This window comes from Myotis davidii, unplaced genomic scaffold (genome assembly GCF_000327345.1).
Source record: "Myotis davidii unplaced genomic scaffold, ASM32734v1 scaffold1069, whole genome shotgun sequence".
Classification (NCBI taxonomy): domain Eukaryota; kingdom Metazoa; phylum Chordata; class Mammalia; order Chiroptera; family Vespertilionidae; genus Myotis; species Myotis davidii.
The window spans coordinates 2,452,327-2,478,057 of NW_006300018.1; the positions used below are offsets into that span (position 1 = coordinate 2,452,327).

The window sequence follows — 25,731 nt, forward strand, 5'->3', positions numbered from 1 at the left end:
GAGAATATGTTCTCTCATTCATTGGGTTGTTTTTTGATTTTGTTGATGGTTTCCTTTGCTGTGCAAAAACTCTTTAGTTTGATGTAGTCTATTTGTTTATTTTCTTGTTTATTTTTTCTTTTGTTTCCACTACCCAAGGAGATATATCAGAAAAAATATTGCTATGAGAAATGTTTGAGATTTTACTGTAAAGGCAGAATTTTAAACATAATTTTGCTTTAAAAAGTTATTTACAGTTTGAAAATTCAGAAAATGGTTATATTTTAAAAATTGGTATTTGTAAAATTAAGATGGCACATGGTATTTTGCCTGAGAACATACCAAAGTGGTTAAGGAGACCCATTGTAGAATCAGGCTTCGGTTTGTGATGCTGTTCTAGTTATACTGTTGGGCAGGTTGTTCAACCTCTCAAAGTTGCACTTTCCTCATCTGTAAGATATGGGCATATGGACATTAATCTCATAGAATATCTCTCTAATAGGAGAATGCTTATATAGTACTGAGCATAGTGCCAAACACACATCTTAATAAGTGGTAGCTGTTATTGTTATTATCATGGCTACTAAGATATAGCACTTGTGATAAAAAGTTATACTAATATAAAGTTATTAAACCTAGGAGCTTACAATATTGCTAAACAATATTTACAACAGTAAGACACAGTTAAGGTATTTAAATTATGGCTTTTGTTAATGTTCTGACCTAATACTTTTTTCCCTCCTAAAAACTGTGTAATGAGAACATCTGCATTAGTGTCTGCAGATTATTTGTAGGAAAAAAGCTATCTGTGGGAAGAACTAATTTTTAAGCCTGTTTTTAAAACTTGACTTTGAAATTCTTTTTTCAGTGTCATCCAACATGATTGAACGATCTGTAGTGGAGGCAGCAGTCCAGGAATGCAGTCAGTCGGTAGATGAAACTATGTATGTGGAAAAAATGAACTTTTCCCCCATGTTGGAGGTGCTTTCTAAAAATTATTTTCTTGGGGAAATTAATTAGTGGTCAACAAATCTGTAGTGGTTATTTCCTAGTGTTTCCTTTAAAGTGATAGCCTGCATTAAAACCTCATTATCAAATAACTCATCTTTACTATTTTTTCCTAGGATTTGAGGTAATCGTGTTGTTTCTATATGACCACTTTTACCTCTTATCCAATGTTATATTCTGTAGGTTATGAATGAATTGAATTTAATATTCAAAAGTATAACTGACTTTTGCTCTCAGGAAAGTACTGAACCTAGAGAAGTTCAAAGACTTAACATGGGTCACATGGTGGATGGCAAATGAGGTAGAAACTCAGTTTTATGACTTTCCCCATCTCATGCTACTAGAGCTTAGGAATTTGCATAGCAGTCATTTTCCTGGGTTTTATTTCCCTGAGTGGCCCTCTTTCTTTCCTCCTTTTGAAAGTGATACTTCTTTGCAAATTCACAAGGTTTAACTGAGAGAAAAACATCTGGGTTTTAACTTTAACAATTTTTTTCTATTCGGGGCAATGAGATCATTGAAAGGACTCATTACTGTTATTTTGGTCAATCGTTTTAGTTTCCTATCAGAACAAAGAGCTGCTAAAACAATAGAGAAATCGGGGAATTTTAACTTTATCCTTGGAAATTCATTATTTAAGGTACTAGAGTATAGTGACGTGCTCTTAAAGCCATCAATTAAAATTTTAAATGATTGTTTAGAAGTGTAAGGATGATAATCATAAAATAGGCATTAAAGTTACCAGTAATTTCTGTCTAGCTGTTTATATGCTCTGGTCAGCCAATGTAGAAGTCCAGCGGGGACTGAATGGTAAATAATCTTTGTAACTTCAGTTGTCAGAAAGTCATAGTATAGCATAAGAGAGGCTCTCATTTCTCTAGGTAGAGAAATGCCATAATGAGTTCAATAACTTGTCAAGATTGATCCACTAGAACATAGTAGAGCTGTGCTTGCATTCTAGGTTTTCCTCAAGTCCAGGATTCTCTGCTACTCTATACTTAGTGCTACTATGGTAGCATGAACATTTTTTTTACTGTTTTCAGTTTTGGAGATAAACAGCTATCATTTTAGGGAAGATTTTTTTTGTTGTTGGAATATTTATGCAATAGTGCTGTGACTTTTTTTTAAACCTCTTTCAAACATGTTTATGTTATTAACATAATATAAGTACATGAAAGTAAAATTATTTTGTTCATTTTCCTTCTCTATCTGTAAGTCTCAAAGATGTGACCAGAATTTGGGGGAGTTCTTTTTCTATTTTACATCTTTTTCTGGAATACTTTTGCATAATTTGGAATAAAAAATTATTGAAAATTAATCATATCCTTTAATAATATTGTAGCTCATAAAAGTAGTTCATATCGGAAATTTTTTTCAGATGTGACTATTTTATACATAAATGCTCTTTTTCAACATGTGACCGTCTTAATTAGAAGTTAATCTGACTAAATTTTTTTCTTTGCTTGAGAATATTGGCAGTGCTTTCTTGTGTTTAGAGAGGAAAATGCGCAAGCTAACCTTTGACTCTGTGTTTTTTGACAGTATAAGATACTGTGTGTATGACCTGTAGAAAGTATATATGTATGTAAGATTATTGTGCAAGTTTTCATGTCCATCTAAAATACTTACGTTTTAGTAAATCAGGTCTATGTTTTTGTGGGATGTTTTTCAGAGAACATATTTTCAATATCATAGGAGCGTTTGATATTCCACGCTTTGTGTATAATTTAGAAAGAAAAAAATTTCTTCCGTAAGTATTCCATCCATTGACTTTAAACAATTTCCAAATGTACATTATTTTCAGAAGTCATGAGTAGGGATTCCTTTTTTTTTTAATAGTCTATTAATGACCAACCACCCTAAACCAAATTTATTTGGAACAGCAAGAGATAAAGCAGAGCTGTTTCGTGAACGCTACACCATTTTACACCAGGTAAGTTCTTGGGGAAAGACATTGTTTCAGCTTAGGTAAGACTTGAGGATAATAAAAAGATGGAATTTTGTAGTCTAAAGTTTGTCATTCATTACATTTATTGGTCTCCCTATGTTTGAGACCTTGTAAGGGACACAGAAATAAAAAAGATACTTTCCCCTTAGCAATCATGATGATGATAAAAATAGTAGCTAACATTTATTACATGTGTTGTTTTTTAATTGATTTCAGAGAGGAAAGAAGATGGGGAGAGAGATAGAAACATCAATGAGAGAAAATCATTGATCGGCTGCCTCCTGCACCCACCCTACTGGGGATCGAGCCTCCTGGTTCAGAGGTGAAGACTGAACTTTATCACCACTCTTGGGAAAGCAAAAATGGAGGCTGTTTGCACCTGGCCCAAAAAAAAAACTAGCTAGCTATTATATGTTTTTGATATGTTAGGCACTGTTTATCACTTTATAGACATTATTTACCTTATTTAATCATCATAATATCAATGTATAAATGCTATTATTCCCATTTTACAAATGAGGAAACTGAGATCTAGAGAAGTTTAGAAACTTGCCCAAATATGACATCTAGGAAGTAGAGACAAGGTTTTAATCCAGCTAGTCTAACTCTGGAGCCCAAACTTTGCCTGATATAGTCTAGTATATCAGCTTCAAGCATCTTGTAGTCTATGGAGTTAAAGACATTCGCACAAATAAAATATAAAGTACAATTTTATACTTGCTATAAAAGAGATACAAATAAAATGCATTCAATGGAAAAACCAGGGAAGGCTTCAAGGAAACTATGGCACTTGACATGGACATTGATTGTTTTGCTCTTGTGGCACTGGGGGAAAGGTAGTAGTGGTAACAGTGCGAACAGAGGCACAGCAAAAGGAAAAAATGGACTCTGTCCACTTTGTGTGGGGGGGAAGGCTCATGAAGAGGAGCATTATGGGATAACTTTGGAAAAGTACTTGGGAGCCAAATTGTGGGAGTGCCTTGGATGGCACTCGGGAGTTAGGACTCTGTTCTTTTGGTACAAGGAGCCTTGGAATACCAGAGAGAGAGAGGAAGAAAGAGAGAGAGAGAGAGAGAGAGAGAGAGAGAGACAGAGACTCAATCTCAGCTTCCTTTACCAGCAGAGGGTGAGTTAGAGGGTGAGAGGAGACTCACAAGAGCTGTGGTGTTAGTCCCAGCATAAAAGATAGCCAGGATGAAGGAAATGGCGAGTGGAGTAGACAGAGGGGGCAGCACTGGGGCAGCGAAAGCCATAGTTCATGCTGACTGGTTGGATGTGAAGAAGGAAGAGAGTGAAGATTCAAAGATGGTTAACGGTTTGAATCTGAGGGAGTAGGATGGTAGAATAATGGTAATATGTTAACAGATAGGAACAAGATAATGTTTGAAGAAGATGATGACACGTCCTGTTTTAAACATTTGAGTTAAGGTTATAGTAGGGTATCAGGTAAAAGTTATGTCTGAACTCAAGAAAGCATCTGGGTAGAGAGAGATAAAGGGTGCATCTGCTTATAGTAATAGATGGACTATTTAGGTGTGAGATCCTGATAGGAAGAGGCAATAGAAAAGGAAAGAGGCCGAAACCGGTTTGGCTCAGTGGATGGAGCGTCGGCCTGCGGACTTAGGGGTCCCAGGTTCGATTCCGGTCAAGGGCATGTACCTTGGTTGCAGGCACATCCCCAGTGGGGAGTGTGCGGGAGGCAGCTAGTCGATGTTTCTCTCTCATCGATGTTTCTAACTCTCTATCTCTCTCCTTTCCTCTCTGTAGAAACTCAATAAAATATATTTAAAAAAAAAAAAGAAAAGGAAAGAGGATAGAATTTGGGGGCCATTATAGGATGGTTATAAGGCAGAAGCACAAGGTTTTAAGGAGGAGAGAAATGGCAACAGGCATAAGCAGTGAAAAAACTGAAAAGAATGAGCACTGAAGATGTCTGTTCTCTCCTCCTTTCATCACCTACATAATGTTCCAGGTTGATCTTGAGATGGAGCTCTGACCATCTCATGACTTTGAACAGAATTCTTTCCAGGAAATCTGCCTATTGAATTAAATACAAATTATACTTAACTAGAGGCTCGGTGCAGGAAATTCGTGCATGGGGGGGTGTATGTCCCTCAGTCCAGGCTGCACCCTCTCCAATCTGGAACTCCCCAACTGCCCTCCCCTGCCGGCCTGGTCGCCCCCAACAGTCCTCCCCTGCTGGCCATCTTGTGTGTTGGAGTGATGGTCAGTTTGCATATTACCTCTTTATTAGATAGGATACTTGAGATCTGTCACATGTTTTTGACCTAATCTCTACTTATCCTCTAATCATACTGTGCTAGAGCCAAAACTGAAGTTTGGAATTATTGTTTGTTTCTTCCTCTGTTCTGTGACTTTGCTTAGACTGTTCACTCCCTTCCTTCTTATCTCTGGTTGAAACCCTCATACTTCGGGAAGGCTCTTCTCAAATTCCTCTTCTTTCCTGAGGCCCTTCTTAATCTCCAGTTTGTTGCAGTGGTTTAAATCTCTGTTTTAATCCTACCAGACCTGAGGCCCTGAACCTAAGTGTCCTTATACCTGGGCTCCTGAGCATTAAAGAGAAAAAACCAACATGATATAGAAAAATATGAATTACATGCAAACAAGTGGTTAGAATAAGATGGAACTTGAAGACATTGTAGAAAATAGGTCTACCTTTCACCTAGCACCAATATTCCACCTTTGTGTGGAAATTACCGAAAAATTGGTACAGTGGTCTGGTAGGGTTAAACCATTGGCTACTCAGTGTTTCCTTTCCATCACTTACTAGAGTTGGCCCCACCTTGCATTTGGGGTGCTTATCCCTGTCATCAGACTGCAGGCTCCTTGTTTTCTCTGCCCCATCTGGCACAGTGCTTTTCACAGGGAAGATGCTTAGTAAATACGACGTTTCTTTTTTTAAAAAAAATTGTGTCTTAAAGCCTACGATATTCTTTTGGGTGTGTCACTAACCCTTTGAGAATTTTTGTCCTCATCTATGAAATTAAAGCCTTACATTTTATTTTAGTCCATTCACATTTTCATCACAGTTGCCTTCCTGAAAGCCAACCTGATTTTATCATTATTCTACTTCAAAATCTTTGTTTTCCATTTTCTATAAGATAAGCTTTTTGGTTTGGCATACAAAGTCTGTATTGTCAGGACTCTGTTATTGGAGGCTACAGAAATGCCAGTTGACTAAAACAGAAAGAGGAATTTATTGGCTTGTATTATGGAGAAGTCTAGGGCTCCACCTATATCAAGCATGACTGGATCCAGGTGCTCATACAATATCATGAGACATCTACCTCTATCCATCTCCCCGCAATTTTTAAATTTGATTTTACTTTCTTTTTTTAAAAAAATATATTTTATTGATTTTTTACAGAGAGGAAGGGAGAGAGATAGTTAGAAACAATGAGGAGAGAGAAACATCGATCAGCTGCCTCCTGCACATCTCCTACTGGGGATGTGTCCGCAACCCAGGTACATGCCCTTGACCGGAATCGAACCTGGGACCTTTCAGTCCGCAAGCCGACGCTCTATCCACTGAGCCAAACCGGTTTTGGCTGATTTTACTTTCTAACAAGTTCTATCTATAAGGTGACAGAGATGGCTACTAGTAACCTTAGCAGTAATCTCTTTTTGGCCCAGCTTGAGGTCCTTGCTTAATCCTGAGACAAGCAATGGTCAAAGAGATGGAGTACTTTGCTTCATTAGGCCTTGGTGGCCTGTCTATTGAAAGGGGAAGAGGCATCAACTCTACCTACACTACATGGACTGACACTGGGGGAAGGAGGGTTTCCCAAACAGAGGCTCCAACTAATCTCTTGCCTTGTCTGATATTCTGCCTCACGCATCTCAGGCTCTAACTGTACTAAACTTTGCTACAGTTCCTAGACACTCCTTTACTCTCATAACTCGTTCTTGTGACACACCCCTTCCTTTGGCTGAAGTGTCTTGTCTCAGCCTCCCTTTGATTCTTACTAGCAAAATCTTTTTTTTTTTTTTTTTTTTTTTTTTTATCATTTAGGATCTTGTTAAATGGCCCCTCTGCCAAGGGTCCTTTTTTGTGTTGTGACCTGTTGGCGGTACTTCTCTCTCACTAGCCTCATGCTCTGAGAATGACAACTTGGTTTGTTGTTTTCACATCCCTAGGCCAGAGTGTGCTGCTGCCAGGTATACAATAGACCTTTAAATTTTTTAAAAATAATTTTATTTCTAGGTTTCTGTATTAAGTTATGTGGGTTTTCAAATTTGTTGAAAATAGATAACAAACATTAACTTAAGGACAGTGTTTTGTCAGAGCACTATTTTAATGAGTCTTTGTTTTAAATGTATGCCTCAGTAATTCATGTGAATCTTTCTTTTTTATAGAGAACCCACAGACATGAATTATTTACTCCTCCAGTGATAGGTTCTCACCCTGATGAAAGCGGAAGCAAATTCCAGGTTAGAACATTATTCTAATTATTTAGGTGGTGTAAGTATACAAATTTAATATTTACTGCTTATTATAATTTACTGAAATTTTAATGAAAATTAACCACTAGTAATTGACTAGCTAACTGACCTGTGCATGCCCACTGTTGATAAAGTCCTTGAGTCCTGCAAATCTCTATTAAAAGCATTGACTTCCTTCTTTGAAGCAGGCCCTGGGATTGTGTAGCCCCCAGAGTGTCTCTGGCACCAAGACGGACCCCTAGTCTTCCCAGTCCATTTGCTATACACTACACTGGCTCTGTCCAGCTCTCAGCATTTCCCTTTGCCTTCACTCATACTCAAAAATACTGGTCCTTGCCCAGCCCAGCCCTCTAGTGATTACCACACTTGTTCAACTAAAATATACTATATCAGTTGGAATGAAAACTTTATATGGCACTAAAGAACAACATCTACAGAATGAAGGAGATGTCACAGACAGGCCACAGGGCTGTTGGGATCCGAGGAGCAGAGGTCAAAGGGAGAGTTTCCTTCATGTGTGCTCCTTCCACTTTTATACCTTGGAAAGTGATTACCAACCAGCACTCTCACTTTTGTTCCAGCAACACAGTCACTGTCAGCCTGTCGGTGGCTGTCTTTCTCTCTCCAGCACACAGAACCCTGCAGTGGGGATAATTCCTTAGCTACTTGTGTCTGGGCCCTACCATTTCTGCAAGGTTCCAAATAGGTTCTGAAGAGGCCCAGCCTCTTTTAAGATTCATCAAGTTCTCTGCCAAGTTAGATGAGAAACGTTGAAGATGAGTAGTCTCATAGATACTAAAACCATAATACTAGAGAATGCTCAAATTAATGCTTGATGGCAGCACCGTAGGACAAGACATTTATAGTATTTGATAGTTTCTGCTTTTAACTTTTATTAAGAGAAAAATATATAGTATGTTTTTGGAAATTTATATTATGTATATTTCTCAAATATATATGTATATTTGTATAAATATACATATATATTTATGGTCTCCTATGGCAACTTTGATACCCACAGTCTGGAAGCAATATTTCTCCTCTCTACCTAAATAATTAATTTAAGGCTTAGCTAAGTAATTTATTTTTCTTTTCAGTCTTTCCAAGCTATTTAATTTTGTATCCTTGGTGGTAAGTTCCCTATTTGAACTACCCCTTATAATACCTATTTGCTGGTCTCCCTTTAGAGATTGCAAAATGGTGTCCTCAGGAATCCTTTCTTGCAGCTTTGTATCCCTGTGTTGCTTATTTGCTTGATCAGTTGATTGAGTGATTGATTTATTTTATGTGAATTGCAATGTTTTTCCCAGTTTTTAAAATTTATTTTTATTTTCTTAATTGTTTTTGAAGAACCTAAGTCCTTAATTTTGTTGAAGTCCAACTAACAATTTTTTTTATTGGATATTTTTGGTGTTGTGTCTAAGAAATTTTTACCTAATCCAGTTTTTAGGTTACAGGTCTGATATACTTTTATTTATTTATTTTATATCTTTTCCTTTAGATTTATCTCTAAGTATTTCAATTTTTTAAATGTACATTACACTCCTGTGTTGCTTTAGGTTCATGTTTTTTAAGAACTCCAATTGTTGTTCCACTTATTAATGCCTTCATTGGTTGATTCCTGTATGTGCCCTAACTGGGGATTGAACCCACAACCTTGGCATATCAAGATGATACTCTAACCAACTAAGCTACACAGCCAGGGCAAAGATTAGTTTCTTAAAAGAATATATTTTCAATCTTTAAGAATTTATTTTGTTTTATTTTAGCTTAAAACAATAGAAACCCTATTGGGCAATACAACCAAAATTGGAGATGTAATTGTTCTTGGAATGATAACACAGCTAAAAGAGGTAAGTTAAACTTAATAAGCATCATACTTTTATGTGCACCCTTCAGATTAATGAAATGTCAGTTACATATAGCATCTCTACAGAGGTACAGGAGCATAGTCTTTTTAAAGACTTTTTATTGTTTTTAGAGAGGAAGGGAGAGGGAGAGAGATATAAACATTAATGATGAGAGAGAATCATTGATCGGCTGCCTCCTGCACACCCAACACTGGGGATCGAGCCCACAACCTGGGCATGTGCCCTGACTGCGAATCGAACCATCACCTTCTGGTTCATGGGTCAACACTCAACCACTGAGCCACACCTGCTGGGCAGGGGCACAGTCTTCATTGATGGTTCATTCCTCAGTTACCAAGTAGCCTTTTCATCTGTATTTGGTTTCCTGGGAGACATCTGGAAGGAGTGTCTTCTACAGGCTACCAGATTGCATAGTCTGCAGTTAGTCTCCCAGTGACCTCTGGTTGCACTGAGAGTACTGAGTTTCTGAACAAACAAAGCTGCAGACCATATCCTGGTCCCTTGGAGACACTGTTGACTCTCTTATGTGAGGCACCAGGTGAGGTCCAATGGCAGCCAGCAAGTGTCCTCTTGCCATCTCTTGATCTTCAGTGGTCATTCTTTGAGTATCTAGGAGCCTGAGTCTCAATTAAGTGGTTTATCTGATGTCACCAGATTAGTAAATGGAAAAGCCTAGACTAGGAATTGTTGATTTTTTAAAAATATATTTTTATTGATTTCAGAGAGGAAGGGGGAGGGAAACAGAGAGAGAAATATCAATGATGAGAAAGAATCATTGATCAACTGCCTCCTGCACGCCCCCTACTGGGGATCGAGCCCGCAACCCAGGCATGTACCCTTGACCAGAATTGAACCCCGGACCCTTCAGTCCGCATGCTGACGCTCTAGCCACTGAGCCAAACCAGCTAAGGCAGGAATTGTTGATTTTTTAAGTATACTATACTCTCTACTATATTCTGTTGTCAAAATTGTCAGTATTTTAATTATTTTATTATTGTATTCATTTTTACATAATTGTGGACATATGTCTTTTAATTTATTTTTAGGGAAAATTTTTTCTGGAAGATCCGACGGGCACAGTACAACTGGATCTTAGTAAAGCTATATCCTTCACTTTTATTTTCTTAAACCTATATCCTTCTCTTTTATTTTTTTAAATCTTCAAGTTAGGGAAATTGATTATATATCATTCCCAAATTTAGCTATTTGGTTTCCTGGTGTAACTTTCATATGGTGGTGGTGTAAGAATTTATTGTAGAAACACAATCCTAAATAGAGACACAAAAAAACCTACTTCCCTCTTATCTGGAGAGTCCAGACAAATCACTGAGGGAGTTTATAACATGCCAAGAATGATTTATACTGTCAATATTACCAGCTATGTCCTAGAATCAGACATAGGTATATTTCAAACTAAAATTTTTTAAGGTGTGATCTAGCCATAGTTTCAAATGTGAAGTCTTTAATTATTATTTAGAAGTCCTGTCAGGCCCAAAAAGTGTGTTGACTATCACTACCTCAAGCATAGAAATAAAATTATTTTCCTCAACTGTGTGTACCAGTTCCATAGTGGTTTATACACAGAGTCATGCTTTGTTTTAGCAGAAGGTAAGTCAGTATTCATCATTCTACAGTAAAACCATTTCTACATTGTTTAAAATGCGTTAACATGGTATAATTTGGGAGAGCAGCAATTGTAAAAGCAGCCTTTTGACAACTTAAAGTGACTCTCAGTCTGCTAATTGGCACGGGTTTCTCTTTGGTTGATAAAAGCAGTCTGACATCAGTGGTGAAGGTTGTACAACTTGTAAATATACTAACAGTTTTACTTTATATACTTTTAGAGGTGGATTGTATGATATGTGAATTATATCAATAAAGCTGAAAAAAAACAGATTTCACATAGGGTCGTAAGATAAAAGATTTCCTAATCAGGGTACCTTATCTCTCTTTATTGACACATGCATTCTGAGTAAAATGAAAAGTTTCAATTCTGAATCTATTTCTATTTCATGAAGGTTTTTTGTTTGTTTTAATAGAACTGAGACTGTCTCTGGATCTGAAGTTGTTTTCTAGCTCAGTGGGACTGGCACCTTCTGTAGTTAGTTGACAAGGGATGAGATGACAGCCTAGTATTACTGCTTTGTGTTCTATAGTTTTGTCCTTTCAAACAAGAAGGAGAATTGGACAAATGAAAGTGATTTTTGACTTATGTTTTTTCAGGTTGGTTTGAAGATCAAGTGTTTCATGTCAATGCCTTTGGATTTCCACCCACTGAGCCCTCTAGCACTACTAGGTATAAACATGTTTGACTTAAACACTTTAGGAATTTTGTAATGCTGACAGTAATTAATGTTAGATAGTATGTCATATCTTGGTTATTACAAGGCCTCAGGCTTTGTGTCAGAACTCAAAGAGCAATGGAAAATTAGAATTAGAAGACTGGGTAGTATATGTAACTGAAAACTAGTGGATTGACTCCAGATCAGTTGCAAAAGCATTTCCATACTTGTCTTTAACTGGAAAAGATTTCTAATTGAACTGTCTTACCTGTCTGTAGGGTAGATGAGAAGTTCAACTGAGATAAGAGATAGGAAAAACACTTAGGAGAATATAATTGCCATCCTAAGTAATAAAATCCCAGCAACCATAACAGCAGAACGACTGCTCAGTCAGTCACTATGAGGTGCACTGACCACCTCTTGGTTCCTTTCCCTGGCTGGCAGGCTCCGATTGCCAATGACAAATGGGGACCCGGGGTGGGTGGCAGGAGATGTGGGCAGTGCCAGGCCAAGACCCCCACCCTGCCTATCACGCCACACACAGAGGGCGACCAGCGGCAGTGGGGGTGGGGCCAGTGGTCAGCTGACCTCTTGGTCCCTCCCCCAGGGCCTTCAGGTTCCCACCACTGGGTGTGAAATGGGTGGGTGGCTGCAGAGGGCAGGGCCGGCTGCCAGCAGCCTGGGAACATGGCCCTGATCACAGGCTGGGCCTAGGGACCGTACCCACACATGATTTTGTGTGCCAGGTCTCTAGTGATAATATAAATTTCTTGTTTTTATATTCTACTGAGTGAAAGTTACAAGAGGCAGCTTCTGTAGCTCTTTAATATAAGTGAAAGCACCATAATATTAGAGTTATTCCAAAAGGGCCTTCTCTGAGAGGAGTGAGTTCCTATCATTTGAGCTATTTGAGCAGAAGCTGACTGATGGTATAAAAGTAAAGCTGGTGGGCTGTGGGTTGAATGTTGTCTACAGACCTTTCTTTCCCCTTTGAGATGTTAAAACACATTTTGAGTTAGTTCCAGTGTTTAAAAATAGGAGATTTCTCATAAAAGTCTAGATTTCTGAGTTCTCTTGAACCATCAGATCTGAGAACATGGTGCCTGAATTCTCACCTAGCTACAACCCTACTGAAGGTAATATGTGTGCACCCTAGCTCATTCCTAGTCAGCCTCAGCTGTTGGCTACTTCGATACCTGTGTTTCCTCCTTGAAGCCTTGCCAGCATTTGAGTTTGCTACCTCTAGGGGAATTAAAGTTGTATTCTAACTTTAGAATCTATTGTAATGGTAAATATTTAAAGGAGTGTCAAGATTAAGATTTTAGTTCTACATACCTGTATCAGTTCGGGTGCAGAGGCCATGTCTCCTGGCTGGGAGTCCTGGCAAGGCAGCCTTTGCAGTGCAGCCCTCTTCCTTTGAAGTAATTTGGGGACAATGCTGGTCACACTAAGGAGAGCACAAGCCCTCATCAAGCCAGCTCTCTTTTAAGTGAATGTTTTCAATGCTAGTTTGTGGCTTTTTACAACCTGGTAGGGTTTCCTTGAAATACATTTCAATCAAAATTGCTGTTTTAGTTTCATACAAGCTTCAAAATTGCTACTTTAGAATGAGAAGTATAATTAAGGAAGCTGGCCATGACTATTACCATTTGTTTCAATTTAGCAAAGAGATTATCATTGTAATGTCTCAAATATTCCTTTTAAATTATGCCATTTTTTTCTAAATTGAACTGTTCTCTGTGTTTAGTACACTGAAGACTAGTATGAGTTGTCATAAAGTACATTAAAATGAAATAATCGCCGAACCCGGTTTGGCTCAGTGGATAGAGCGTCGGCCTGCGGACTGAAAGGTCCCAGGTTCGATTCCGGTCAAGGGCATGTACCTGGGTTGCGGGCACATCCCCAGTAGGAGATGTGCAGGAGGCAGCTAATCGATGTTTCTCTCTCATCGATCTTTCTGACTCTCTCTCTCCCTTCCTCTCTGTAAAAAATCAATAAAATATATATAAAAAATTAAAAAATGAAATAATCATTTTATTCCTGTTAGGATTAAAAATTACTTTTCTCTTTAAACACCTTCCAAATAAAACTCTGGTGGTCAGTGGATTCAGCAACAGATATTTTATTAAATATTTTTTATGTGCAAATAAGCACAAATAATGGTCCTGTCCCAAAAGGATTTATACTAACCTAATGCCTTCCTACCATTGCACAGTATATCATATAGGGTTGTTATCCTAGAATTTCTAGAATATTTCTTTCTTTTCAAATTTGACAAATTAGGATAATATGTATTGTCAGGCCTTCCTCTTGATCCTGTACTTGCACCTTATATTTCATGATCCATGGACAGATAATGTTAGTAAGTCTTGCATGAGCTTTAATTTCTGAAGAATCAATTTAATAGGTATTTCTTTCTGTGATGCTCTGGCTTATGCTTGGGTATTTATTAAATTGAAGTCAGCATACAATTGTATCAACTTACTGCATTCCTCTGATAACTGCTAGATTATAACTGTAAGGTCATACCTTTGAAAATGCCAAGTATAATTGGTGGCAACAGTAACAGCTACCATGTCTGAGTGCTCACAGTGTACTAAGGGCTAGTTCTAGTATAACTCCAAATTTTCACAATTCTGGAATGTAGGCTAGCCTTTATAGATATTCTTACCCCTTAGGACAAATTAGAAGTAAAATTGTTTGGTCAAATAGTACTCTTTTTGAGCACTTTGATTAGATATTGTTCAAATTGAGTACCCATTTCTCTTTCAACTACATGGGAAATTATGATTTATTTTAGTATTTGCTTTAGTTTTAAAAGGCACAGATATAGCCTATTATGAATTTTATTTACTGCTTCTGTATTGCTTCTTTTCTCATTTTAGAACATTTAAGTAAACTTGTTTGCTACAAATAATACATTTTCATGGTACTATATACATTGATGGGAGGAAAAACCTCATTAGATAGAAAGAAGTTTAATTTGTAAAATTATAAAAATACCAGAGGCCCGGTGCACAAAATTTAGTGCACTGGGGGGAGTCCCTCAGCTCAGCCTGATCCCTCTTCAAGAGGGACCCCTTGCTCCTTACTGCCTGCCTGCAGCGGAGGCAGGAGAGGCTCCCACCACTGCCACGGCACTCACCAGCTGTGAGCCCAGCTTCTGGCTGAGCAGAGCTCCCCCTGTGGGAGCACACTGACCACCAGGGGCAGCTCCTGCATTGAGCTTCTGCCCCCTTGGTGGTCAGTGCACATCATAGCAGCCAGTCCTTTCACCATTCAGTCGAATTGCATATTAGCATTTTATTATATAGGATCTCCCAGAGATTATTGAAGATAATAATTGTGTTATAATTACCTAGGGCATACTATGGAAATATTAATTTTTTTGGAGGGCCTTCTAATACATCTGTCAAGACTTCTGCAAAACTAAAACAACTAGAAGATGAGAATAAAGATGCCATGTTTGTGTTTATATCTGATGTTTGGTTAGACCAAGCAGAGGTGTTGGAAAAACTTCACACCATGTTTTCTGGTAGGTTTCATTTTTATTATTATTATTATTCTTTTTTGAACTGTTATCAGGGGTCACGTTTTAAAACTAAATTCTTAAAAAATACATTTTTTAAGTAGTTTATTTAAAAAAAAACAAAACACGTTGAGTCAGCAGTGAGATATTTTAAGTGGGTTCATCTTAAAGGCTCACATTTTTACATTGAAAAATAACTGTATGTGTGTGTGTATTCATGGTACATAAGAATTAGTCCTAAGTGTAGTATAAGAGTGAACAAGAGCTTGGACTTGGGGTCTGACATAAATTGCAGCCTAATACCTTGGGCAGATTACTTAATTTCTGTTCAGCTTCTAGAGATGTCAGGAGGATTAATCAACCCATTGCAGGGCCTGGCATACGATAAGTGCTCAATGGACCTACTATTACTATTACTTTTAAATAATAAGTTATTAAAATATTGTTTTTATTATTAACAACCAATGGCTAAAGGCTTTTAAACCTGATTTCTAGATTAGAAAAATAATGATATTTATTCTCATATTTTTAGGTTATTCACCAGCACCTCCAACCTGCTTTATTCTGTGTGGCAATTTTTCATCTGCACCATATGGAAAAAACCAAGTTCAAGCTTTGAAAGGTATTAAGGGTCTATTGAATAAATGTTTCTATATTTATATAAACTAACGAAATTATCTATATTTTAATTTTATTCAAAGGATACAGGGTTCTAACTAATGAAACAATTTGATTCTTATGTGCATTATGTATAAATTAAATTTAATATCCCTTTAAAATTTTAGATTCCCTAAAAACTTTGGCAGACATAATATGCGAATATCCCAATATTCACCAAAGGTAATGATTTCTACTGCTATATATATATATATATTTAAATATATTTTATTGATTTTAGACAGGAAGGGAGAGGAAGATAGAAACATCAATGGTGAGAGAGAATCATTGATTGGCTGCCTCCTGCACACCCCCTACTGGGGATCGAGCCCGCAACCCAGGCATGTGCCCTCGGCCAAAATCGAACCCGGGACCCCTCAGTCCGCAGGCTGACGCTCTATCCACAGAGCCAAGCCGGCTAGGGCAGCTATATTTTTTATTTAAACAATTTTATTTTTTTTAAATGAATCTTGTTTGTTATCAGTGATTATTAAGAAGTGAATAGAAGAAAAAGTTGAGGAAATTAATACAGCTAAGAGATAAATTATCCTCACATCATGATAATGTGTGTTACACTATACTAGAGACTTGTAGTTCAAAGTATTAAAAGTGTGAGTGACAATTTCAACCATATTTTGAATTTCTTGGTGATATTACTCTAAGTCAGGGGTGAGGAACTTCTGTTCCAGAAGCCATATCATTTGGTCTGGCCTTGCCAAGCAACCACAAGTGGGTCTTGAAATTCAATAAACCTAGGAGTTTTTTTCATAGCAACATAATTTTTAAGCCGATAATTTTGTATGGTTCTTGAATGATGTTATAAATATCCAAATGGCCCTTGGTAGAAAAAAGGTCCCCCACCCCTGCCCTAAGTATAGAGCTTCATTCTTCAATAGGATAGTCACTGGCCACATGTGTCTCTTTAAATTAAATTATTTAAAGTTAAATAAAATCTAAAATTTAGTTGCACTAGCCACAGGTCACGCACTCAGTTATTGGACACTGCAGCTATGTCATTGCAAAAGGTCTACTGGTAGTGTTGGTCTGGAGACTCAGTAGTTCATTTATTAAAATGCATGTAATTTAAAAATCTCTTAAATTTATTACTTAATTAAAGGCAATAATTTGTTTTAGAAAATTGGATTGGTTTGCAGTTTTTTAAAATGAATTATGTTGAATTTTGCTACAGTAGTCGTTTTGTGTTTGTACCTGGTCCAGAGGATCCTGGATTTGGTTCCATCTTACCAAGGTAAGTTTTATTCAGATTTTGTGACAGTAAAGAAAATTTTATAAAGTTTAAAAATATACACTGTTTCACATAAATTGTTTTTATAGGCCACCACTTGCTGAAAGCATTACTAATGAATTCAGGCAAAGAGTGCCATTTTCAGTTTTTACGACTAATCCTTGCAGGTAAATATTAAAATTTTGTGGGGTTTTTTTTCCTTTCACATAAAAATTCTTATAACGTGTATCTGAAGTGTGACTATTATGAGATAAATATAAAATTTCACTTTATGTTTCTCAAAACTTTGAAAATATTTTAACTATATTTAAATAATTCACTAATAATGAATTTAGAAGTTTGATTAATGGAGTTTTTAAAAAAATATTTTTTTATTGATTTCAGAGAGGAAGGGAAAGGGTAAGAGAGATAGAAACATCAGTGATGAGAGAGAATCATTGATCAGCTGCCTCGAGCCTACATGTCCCTAATTGGGAATCAAATTGTGACCTCCTGGTTCATAGGTCGATACTCAACCACTGAGTCAACTCAGCCTGGCAACTAATGGAGATTTTAAAATAGATATTCTCATTACATACACATCCTTTTAAAAAAGTGACAATGGAAGAATGAAAAGATTACAAGTTTACTATTTGTGCCACTTACTGTGATCATGGGCTCTTCTGAGGGCATACCCTCAGTCCTTGGTTCTCCTCTTTTCTGCCCACATTCACTCCTGCTGTGGCCTTATCCATCCCCATGGCTTTAAATACCTATGTTTTGACAACTCCCACATTTATATATCCAGCTCTAACCTCCCAAACTCCAGCCTCACATACGCGGTTGCCTACTCATCATTTTCGCTTGGATGTCTAATAAACAACTGCGGACTGAACCTCTGATCTTCTTCCTCCCGTATCAGGCCCCAGCCTGTTCTGTAGCCTTCCTCATCAGAGGTCATGGGACCTTTATCCTTTCGGTCGCTCAGGCCCAAAACTTGGGGTGTCTCTCACACGCAGTTTTACAGGTGGTCCTTCAACTTTTTAAGGAAGGCTTCAAAATATACCCAGTGTTGGCTGCCTCTCTGCAGCTTCATGCTTGTGACCCTCCGTCATCTGCTAGCCTGGGTTACTGTAATAGCCTTCTGGTTGGTCTCTAGCTTCTACCCCTACCCTTCTGTAGTCTATTCTTAACACTATGTCAGAGGATCCTTAAAAATGTAAGGCCCCTTACTGATCCTAAAAGATGGGACCCCTCATGTCACACAGTAACAGCCAATATCCTTGCAATGGTAGTCAGGCCCTGTATGATATGCCTCTGATTTCCTCTCCTACTTTTCTCCTCATCTATTCTGGTCATTACAGCTTTTTTTTTTTCTGTTCATCAGATGTGCCAAGCATGCTACATCTTAGGCATCTGCTATTTTTATTTTATAATACCTGTTCCCTCTACCTGCAATGTTCTTCCTCTATCTCTCTCTCTCACTTCTTCAAGTCTGTGCTCAAATCAAACTGCATTATGAGCCTACCTGTTCTGATCCTCCTCTTTCATACTCCAGCCTTCTAGACCTTTCTCCCCACAAATGTCCCACTTGACCTTTTTCTTTTTCCCGTGCATGTAATCATCTTCCAACATACTGTATAATTATGTTTATTGTTTTTTCTCTGATCACCCTCTTCTCATTAGAATGTAAACTCCATGAGGACTGGGATCCTTTTGTTTTGTTCACTATTCCTAGAATAGTTCAGTACACATATTAAGAGCTCAATAAATTACTGTCTAATGAATGGACGAATAGATAAATTCTGATGGAATTTTTGCTGTGATAAACAATGGAAAGTGGGAATGATTTTGTATTATAAAACCATTTGCTTTTTAAATTACCTCATATTTTTTTCTGATGAAGTCAAATTCAACTACTATTTTTATTTCAGAATTCAGTATTGTACACAAGAAATTATTGTCTTTCGTGAAGACTTAGTGAATAAAATGTGCAGAAACTGTGTCCGTTTTCCTAGTAGCAATTTGGATATTCCTAATCATGTAAGTTCACAGTCTTCTTTATAAAACTATTACATGTTGCGTCGCATAAAATTTTGTTAAGCCACTTGATAATTTACCCTCTAATGTTTATATAAATTATGGTTACAATCTGAACATACTTTTGTAAGTTAATATTTGTTAGTAATCAGTGTTTCTCAACTTTCTCACTGAAATATCCCCTAATGGGTGGAGGAAAACTCAGAAGAAGCAGGAAATTTCATTGAAGCTTCCTTGTTTTGTCCTAAAACTCATAAATCTTACATTGTACTTCAAAATATATGTATATGTTTTAATAAAATGTTCATGTTTACTAAATATTTCCTGTGATATGACAGGATGTGTAGTGCTTATCTTGTAGCTTCAAGGTTCCATGATACATGTACCCCCTTTTCAGAAGTTATGAAAAGAGATCATACAGAGCATTTTCTTTATTTATTTTATAATAGCTAAAGCTTATATAGGCTAAATATCTATTTTTGGCATTGCTCAAGCTATGAATTATTTTTAGTTGAACAGAATTACTAAATGAGTTTATTATACAGTATACTAGTAACTACAGTTGCTCCAATTTGACTATTGGGGGATTGGATTTTACAGTGAATTATATTAAATGAAAACTCAAAAATTTTTCCTAAACTGCAGGATAGTCAATCCCATTTCATCTCTGTGTTTCCCACAGCTCTGTAATTCAGAGTTCTAATTGTTTCTCAAATTTTCTAATTCTTTTGGGTAATTAATTTGAAATTGTTGTTTTAACTTTTACAAATGAACTAAAGTTTGTTTTGTATCATTCTTTTTAGTTTGTGAAGACTATCTTATCCCAAGGACACCTGACTCCTCTACCCATCTATGTCTGCCCAGTATACTGGGCATATGACTATGCTTTGAGAGTGTACCCTTTGCCTGATCTACTTGTTATCGCAGACAAATATGATCCTTTCACTTTGACCAATACTGAATGCCTCTGCATAAACCCAGTAAGAATGCAGTTAACATTATATAGTCATAGTTTGTCAAGATTAGAGTGTTATTTTTTTTTCTTTTTTCTTTTTTTTCTCAGAGTGTTATTTCCATAAATTTAAAATGTGTATTTAAAAATATTACTGTTAGAGTAAAAATATACTATTAATGAAACACTGAAGTAGTTTGGTATATACTGAAAGTTCTTAAACCTTCCGTATGGCATGTGACTATAAAGCAATGTGATTTTTTCTAAAAAATATACATACACCCAAGCTTATAAATCCAAATGAATATTTTCCCTTCAAAGTAACTTACCTTGGGATTCCTTTCAGGGAATTGCTGTCAAAGCCTGTATCCATTCTCTTTAAACATATATATGGTACTTATCCTTTGAGGAGGATTTTGATTTTTAGAAGTTGCCCAAGTCCCCAAAATCTAAACCTGATAAATGTGGAAATTCTTATTGAGACACATTTTATTACTTCGTTTTTTATGCAGAACCTTGAAATTGCTTCAGAATCTTGAAGTTGCTTCAGAATTTTAAAGTTGCTTCAGAATTTCTGCAGAAGTATGATTGACTTTATTTTTTTTTATTTTTATTTTTTAAAATATATTTTATTGAGATTTTACAGAGAGGAAGGGAGAGAGATAGAGAGTTAGAAACATCGATCAGAGAGAAACCTTCATGCTTCTGCATATTTTGGAAAATTATCTCAAGAGCTTCTGTCTGTCCCATGAATGACAAATATTTGGGTACACGTTCAACCCTTAGGTCTTCTCACATGCAGCCTAGGAGTTGAATTGGCTCAATGTTTCTGGGAGCTTCAAGTTTTTCAAGAGCTGTCTAAAGCTAGAAGAATCATGTAGGCCTTATTGGCTTAGATATTCCCTAGAGCAGGGGTTCTCAGCCTTCCTAATGCCGCGACCCTTTAATACAGTTCCTCATATTGTGGTGACCCCCAATTTCATTATTACAAATGGAACATAATTAAAACATAGTGATTAATCACAAAAACAATATGTAATTATATATGTGTTTTCTGATGGTCTTAGGCGACCCCTGTGAAAGGGTCGTTCGACCTCCCCTCCCCCCAAAGGGGTCGTGACCCACAGGTTGAGAACCGCTGCCTAAATACTTTTTTTGTTTCATTTAGGTCATTACTAGAAACGTCGCGCCTTCCTATTGGTTACTGCTTCCTCAAACACACACTTACTGTGCCCACCTCCCAGGGCATCTCATCACAGAACTGTTGACATTTTGAACCAAGTCTTTGTTGTGGAGCTCTGTCCTGTGCACTGTAGGGTATTTAGCAGGATCCCTGGATTCAATCCACTGGATGCTAGCAGCCCCTAATTTATAACAATCAAAAATGTCTGAGGATATTTGACAAATGTGCCCTGGGGGGCAAAATTGTCCTTGGTTGAGAACTACTCTAAGGATGAGCATAGTCAACTGATTTTATTTTATTGTTTGAAATTTGTGGCCTGATTTTTGTAGACTATTCACAATTTAATATTCGTTAACAGAGGCTATATCTTTATTTAAATCGAATAGTTTGGATATTCTCATAATTAATGCTTTATTTGAAAATGCCTTATTTCTGAAATTTTCCACCTTTTCATCCTGTAGGTGAATAAACCACTTTCTACCATAGTTACATCTTTTTTTACCTTATTTATACCTTTTGGGTCCAAAACTTGCCTTTGACATTGCTTCATCCCTTCTTAGTACTTATGTACATTAACAAATGCTTGGAAAGGGCATGGCAATGTGCCAGGGACACAAAGACTGAAAGGACAGAGTCTCTACCCTAGCTTAGTAGTGGACAGACATCTGTATGTGTGTTCAGTTGCTTTGAGGGCATGTCGAAGGGCCATGAAACCCAGATTTTCACTGGGGAGAGGGATAGGAAAAATTCCTTAAAGATTCTGGGTGTCTTATATGCATCTTTAACATCATACATAGTCCTTTTACTAAGTAGAGCCACTCCTACTTATATTTCCAGTCACACCTGTTAGCATAAGATGGTCTAGCCAACTTGAAAGATGTTTGCTTTAAGTAGATATTTTATAGTAATATCTTCTCTCTGTAAAGATCAAGCAAAAATCTGTCACATCACTTTATAGTCACATCTTATAACTTTTAAAGTCATGATGACCAAGGAATTTGATTTTAAAAACAGGAATTTTTCTATAAAAGTTGAGTATTCATTTACAGACATTTTTCCCCCCCAAAGGGCTCTTTTCCAAGAAGTGGATTTTCATTCAAAGTTTTTTATCCTTCCAACAAGACAGTAGAAGATAGGTAAGTGTGCCCACAGAAAGTGGCAGAAAAAGCTGTTTCTTAGTGCTATATTGCTAATCATCAAACGTTCTGTAGGTGTGTTGAGGTTTTTAAAAATGTCTGTAGTGACCCATTGGAAATGTTCTAGGCTGAGGTTATTGTGGTCAGGCTGTGTGACATAGAATATTATGTATTTGATAGCATGTTTGTGATGAAATAGATCAAGCATTGTTTTCTCAGGAAATCTTGGACCAGCTATGGAGGTGGGCTAGTTTTCTCACAGTCTGACTTCTAATAATGTTCCTATTATTCTGAGAGCGCAGCCCTGCCCTCCACATGGTTGAGTCTCAAAACCTAGGTAATCTGTCTTAAATTGGCAGCAAAGAATTTGGAAGGAGCTGGGTGCAAGTGTGGTGATGGGCAGGGGTTGGAGTTGGGGGAAGGTCTTTTTTAAAAATATATTTTTATTGATTTCAGAGAGAGAGGGAGAGAGATTGAAACACCAGTGATGAGAGAGAATCATTGATTGGACGCCTTTTGCATGCCCCCCACTAGGGATCGAACCCGCAACCCAGGCATATGCCCTTGACCAGAATCGAACGCAGGACCCCCCATTCCGCAGGCTGATGCTCTATCCACTGAGCCAGACCGGTGAGGGCCGGGGGAAGGTCTTGAGGTCAAAAAGAGAACAATCACTGGTGGGCAGTGTTTTCCAAGGGCGATCTGTAGACCACCTGCATCAGAGTCCTTGTGGATCCTTGTTAGAAACATGTAGCCCTGGCTGGTTTGGCTCAGTGGATAGAGCGTCGGCCTGTGGACTGAAGAGTCTCGGGTTCCATTCTGGTCAAGGGCACATGCCTGGGTTGCAGGCTCAGTCCCCAGTAGGTGGCATGCAGGAGGCAGTCAGTCAATGATTCTCTCTCATTGATGTTTTCATCTTTTTCTCCTTCTCCCTTCCTCTCTGAAATCAATAGGAACATATTTAAAAGAAAAAAAAAAGTTAAGTTCTGTGATCCCATCCCACATTTAGCAAATGGCTTGCTCTATAGTTATAGGACCCATAAATATGCATTTTGATGCTGTGTCCCTTGTCAGGCATCCTAACATGTAATGTCAGTTAATCAAACATATTTTGAAAAAACTCCACTTCCTGTTAAGAGTAAATAACCAGCCCTGGCTGGAGGTTTGACTGCTGATCAGGGCACATACCTAGGTTGCAGGTTTGATCACCCACTGGTTGGGGTGTGTACAGGGAGGCAGCCAATAGATGATTTTCTCTCTCTCTCTCTCCTTTCTTCTTCCTTTCATTCTAAGATCAATGAGAAACATATTCCCAGGTGAGGATTAAAAAATATAAAGGAACAAATAACCAAATAACTGTCCTCTAGTTTCTTGTTAGAGAATATAATTTTGAACACACAGCTCAATTGTAATTTCTGCAATTAATATATTCAAATTAAAATCAATACAATCTCATGATAAAAATTTAAACAATGCTTAAAAATATAAAACTGCAAAGAAAAATATCTCTGTAATACCTCTCTCTGCTTTCTAACCCTGAACCCATGATTAACAGTCCTTGTATATGTTTCTTAAAAAAAAATTTGTGCATTATTCTTTCTGCCCAATACTTATGGATGATTGAAGTCCATTCAGTTTATGAGATATTATAAGTTTTATTCTTGGATTCATTCATTTGACATATATATGACTAGAGGCCCAGTACACGAAATTCATGCACTGGTAGGGTCCCTAGCGGCTGCTGGCCGGGGCCTCCCTCCCTTCCCCTGGCTGCCTACCAGCGCCAGGGCCTCTCTGGCCAGCCCGCCCCCTGGTCCAACTCCCAGAAGAACTCCGGTCGAGGGGACGATTTGCATACCACACTTTTATTATATAGGATTCTTAATATATTCCAAGCATGGCTTCATTTTTGGAATATAGCCAGATACTTGAATAAAGGTTTTTAATCCATAAGCCTGACATGTGTTAGACTTTACCTAGCCCACATTGAATCCTAGCTGGTTTGGTTCAGTGGATAGAGTGTTGCCTGCGGACCAAAGGGTTCTGGGTTCGATTCTGGTCAAGGGCACATTCCTCAGTTGCAGGCTTTCCCCGGCCTGAGCCCTGGTTGGAGCATGTGCAGGAGGCAACTAATTGGATATGTTTCTCTTACATCAATATTTCTGTCTTTCCTCTCCTCTTTATTCCACTCTCTCTGAAAGCCAATAGAAAAATATTGAGGATTTAAAAAAACATTTTTTTTAAAGAATTGATAAGGTTGCTTTTAGATAAGGGAACCAATCTTCTGAAGTCTCACCACTCTCTGTTGTCAACGCCTGGATGCCCCCGAGGGCATCTGATTTTGTGACCTCAGGATTAAGTCACATCTGATGGTTTCTACCTGGTGCATATTTTGTTCACCTTCCTATTGACTTTTACTGAATTGAGATTTGGTATAAAACTTATCCTCCTATGAGAACTAGTCCTGGGAACTTTTTTTTTTTAAAATATATTTTATTGATTTTTTACAGAGAGGAAGGGAGAGAGATAGAGAGTTAGAAACATCGATGAGAGAGAAACATCAATCAGCTGCCTCCAGCACACTCCCCACTGGGGATGTGCCCGCAACCAAGGTACATGCCCTTGACCGGAATCGAACCTGGGACCCTTGAGTCCGCAGGCTGACGCTCTATCCGCAGAGCCAAACCAGTTAGGGCAAGTTCTGGGAACTTTAAACAGGTCTCAGAACAAGAGAATCTGTCTGTCCCAAGCAAAAGTTGGGTGTAGCCCTGGCTTCATCTTTTCTGACCTGTATTTTTGCCTTACCTGAGTTTCCTCATTTTCTTTTATCTTTTTACTAGAGGCCCAATGCACAAAATTTGTGCAAGGGCTTGGCTCTTGCATTTAAGGCTTCGTCCGGAAGGTTATCCAGTCAAATTAGCATATTACGCTTTTATTATTATAGATTACATCTATCTACAAACCATTTACTGTGTTTTAATGAGTTGGGATGTAAGCAAATAACCCACAATGGGAGATTAACTGATTTATTATGATAGCACAAGAAACTTCAGTTATGTTTCTTGTAATGTTCCCTGATTGCCATGTAGAATTGTTTTGTGTTCTAAGCTCTTCGTACAAATTTCTGTGGTAGTTCTTAACAGTGTAGTATAAGTCACTTATGTGCCTATCCCTCTTTAAAATTTCTAGCATAGTAGTACTTGACTTGCATTTTGTTGAGATAAAATAGTTGGTTCCTTTATCTTCGGTGGACTCAGATGCAGAAAACCTTGACATAATGTCTAAACTGTAATCTACACTAATAAAAGAGAAAAATGGTAATTGGCGTACGACGCTACCCTTTTCATTGGCTAATCAGGGCTATATGCAAATTAACTGCCAACTAAGATTGGCAGTTAACTGCCAACAAGATGGAGGTTAATTTGCATATGTAGGCACAATGCAGGGAGGTGAAAGG

General features: G+C 37.6%; 1 protein-coding gene across 1 annotated transcript in view; it reads left to right on the top strand.

The window, feature by feature from the left end:
- The window catches only part of POLE2 (polymerase (DNA directed), epsilon 2, accessory subunit), a 31,117-nt gene that overhangs the window by 3,516 nt on the left and 1,870 nt on the right, over window positions 1-25,731 (top strand). The window contains exons 3-18 of the mRNA XM_015571982.1: window positions 848-923; window positions 2,660-2,737; window positions 2,827-2,920; window positions 7,313-7,387; window positions 9,169-9,252; window positions 10,317-10,373; window positions 10,830-10,878; window positions 11,494-11,566; window positions 14,915-15,087; window positions 15,614-15,703; window positions 15,867-15,921; window positions 16,928-16,987; window positions 17,074-17,151; window positions 18,898-19,006; window positions 19,807-19,983; window positions 22,207-22,274. Of these exons, the coding sequence (XP_015427468.1) occupies window positions 848-923; window positions 2,660-2,737; window positions 2,827-2,920; window positions 7,313-7,387; window positions 9,169-9,252; window positions 10,317-10,373; window positions 10,830-10,878; window positions 11,494-11,566; window positions 14,915-15,087; window positions 15,614-15,703; window positions 15,867-15,921; window positions 16,928-16,987; window positions 17,074-17,151; window positions 18,898-19,006; window positions 19,807-19,983; window positions 22,207-22,274 (1,396 nt within the window). The remainder of the gene's footprint in view (window positions 1-847; window positions 924-2,659; window positions 2,738-2,826; window positions 2,921-7,312; window positions 7,388-9,168; window positions 9,253-10,316; window positions 10,374-10,829; window positions 10,879-11,493; window positions 11,567-14,914; window positions 15,088-15,613; window positions 15,704-15,866; window positions 15,922-16,927; window positions 16,988-17,073; window positions 17,152-18,897; window positions 19,007-19,806; window positions 19,984-22,206; window positions 22,275-25,731) is intronic.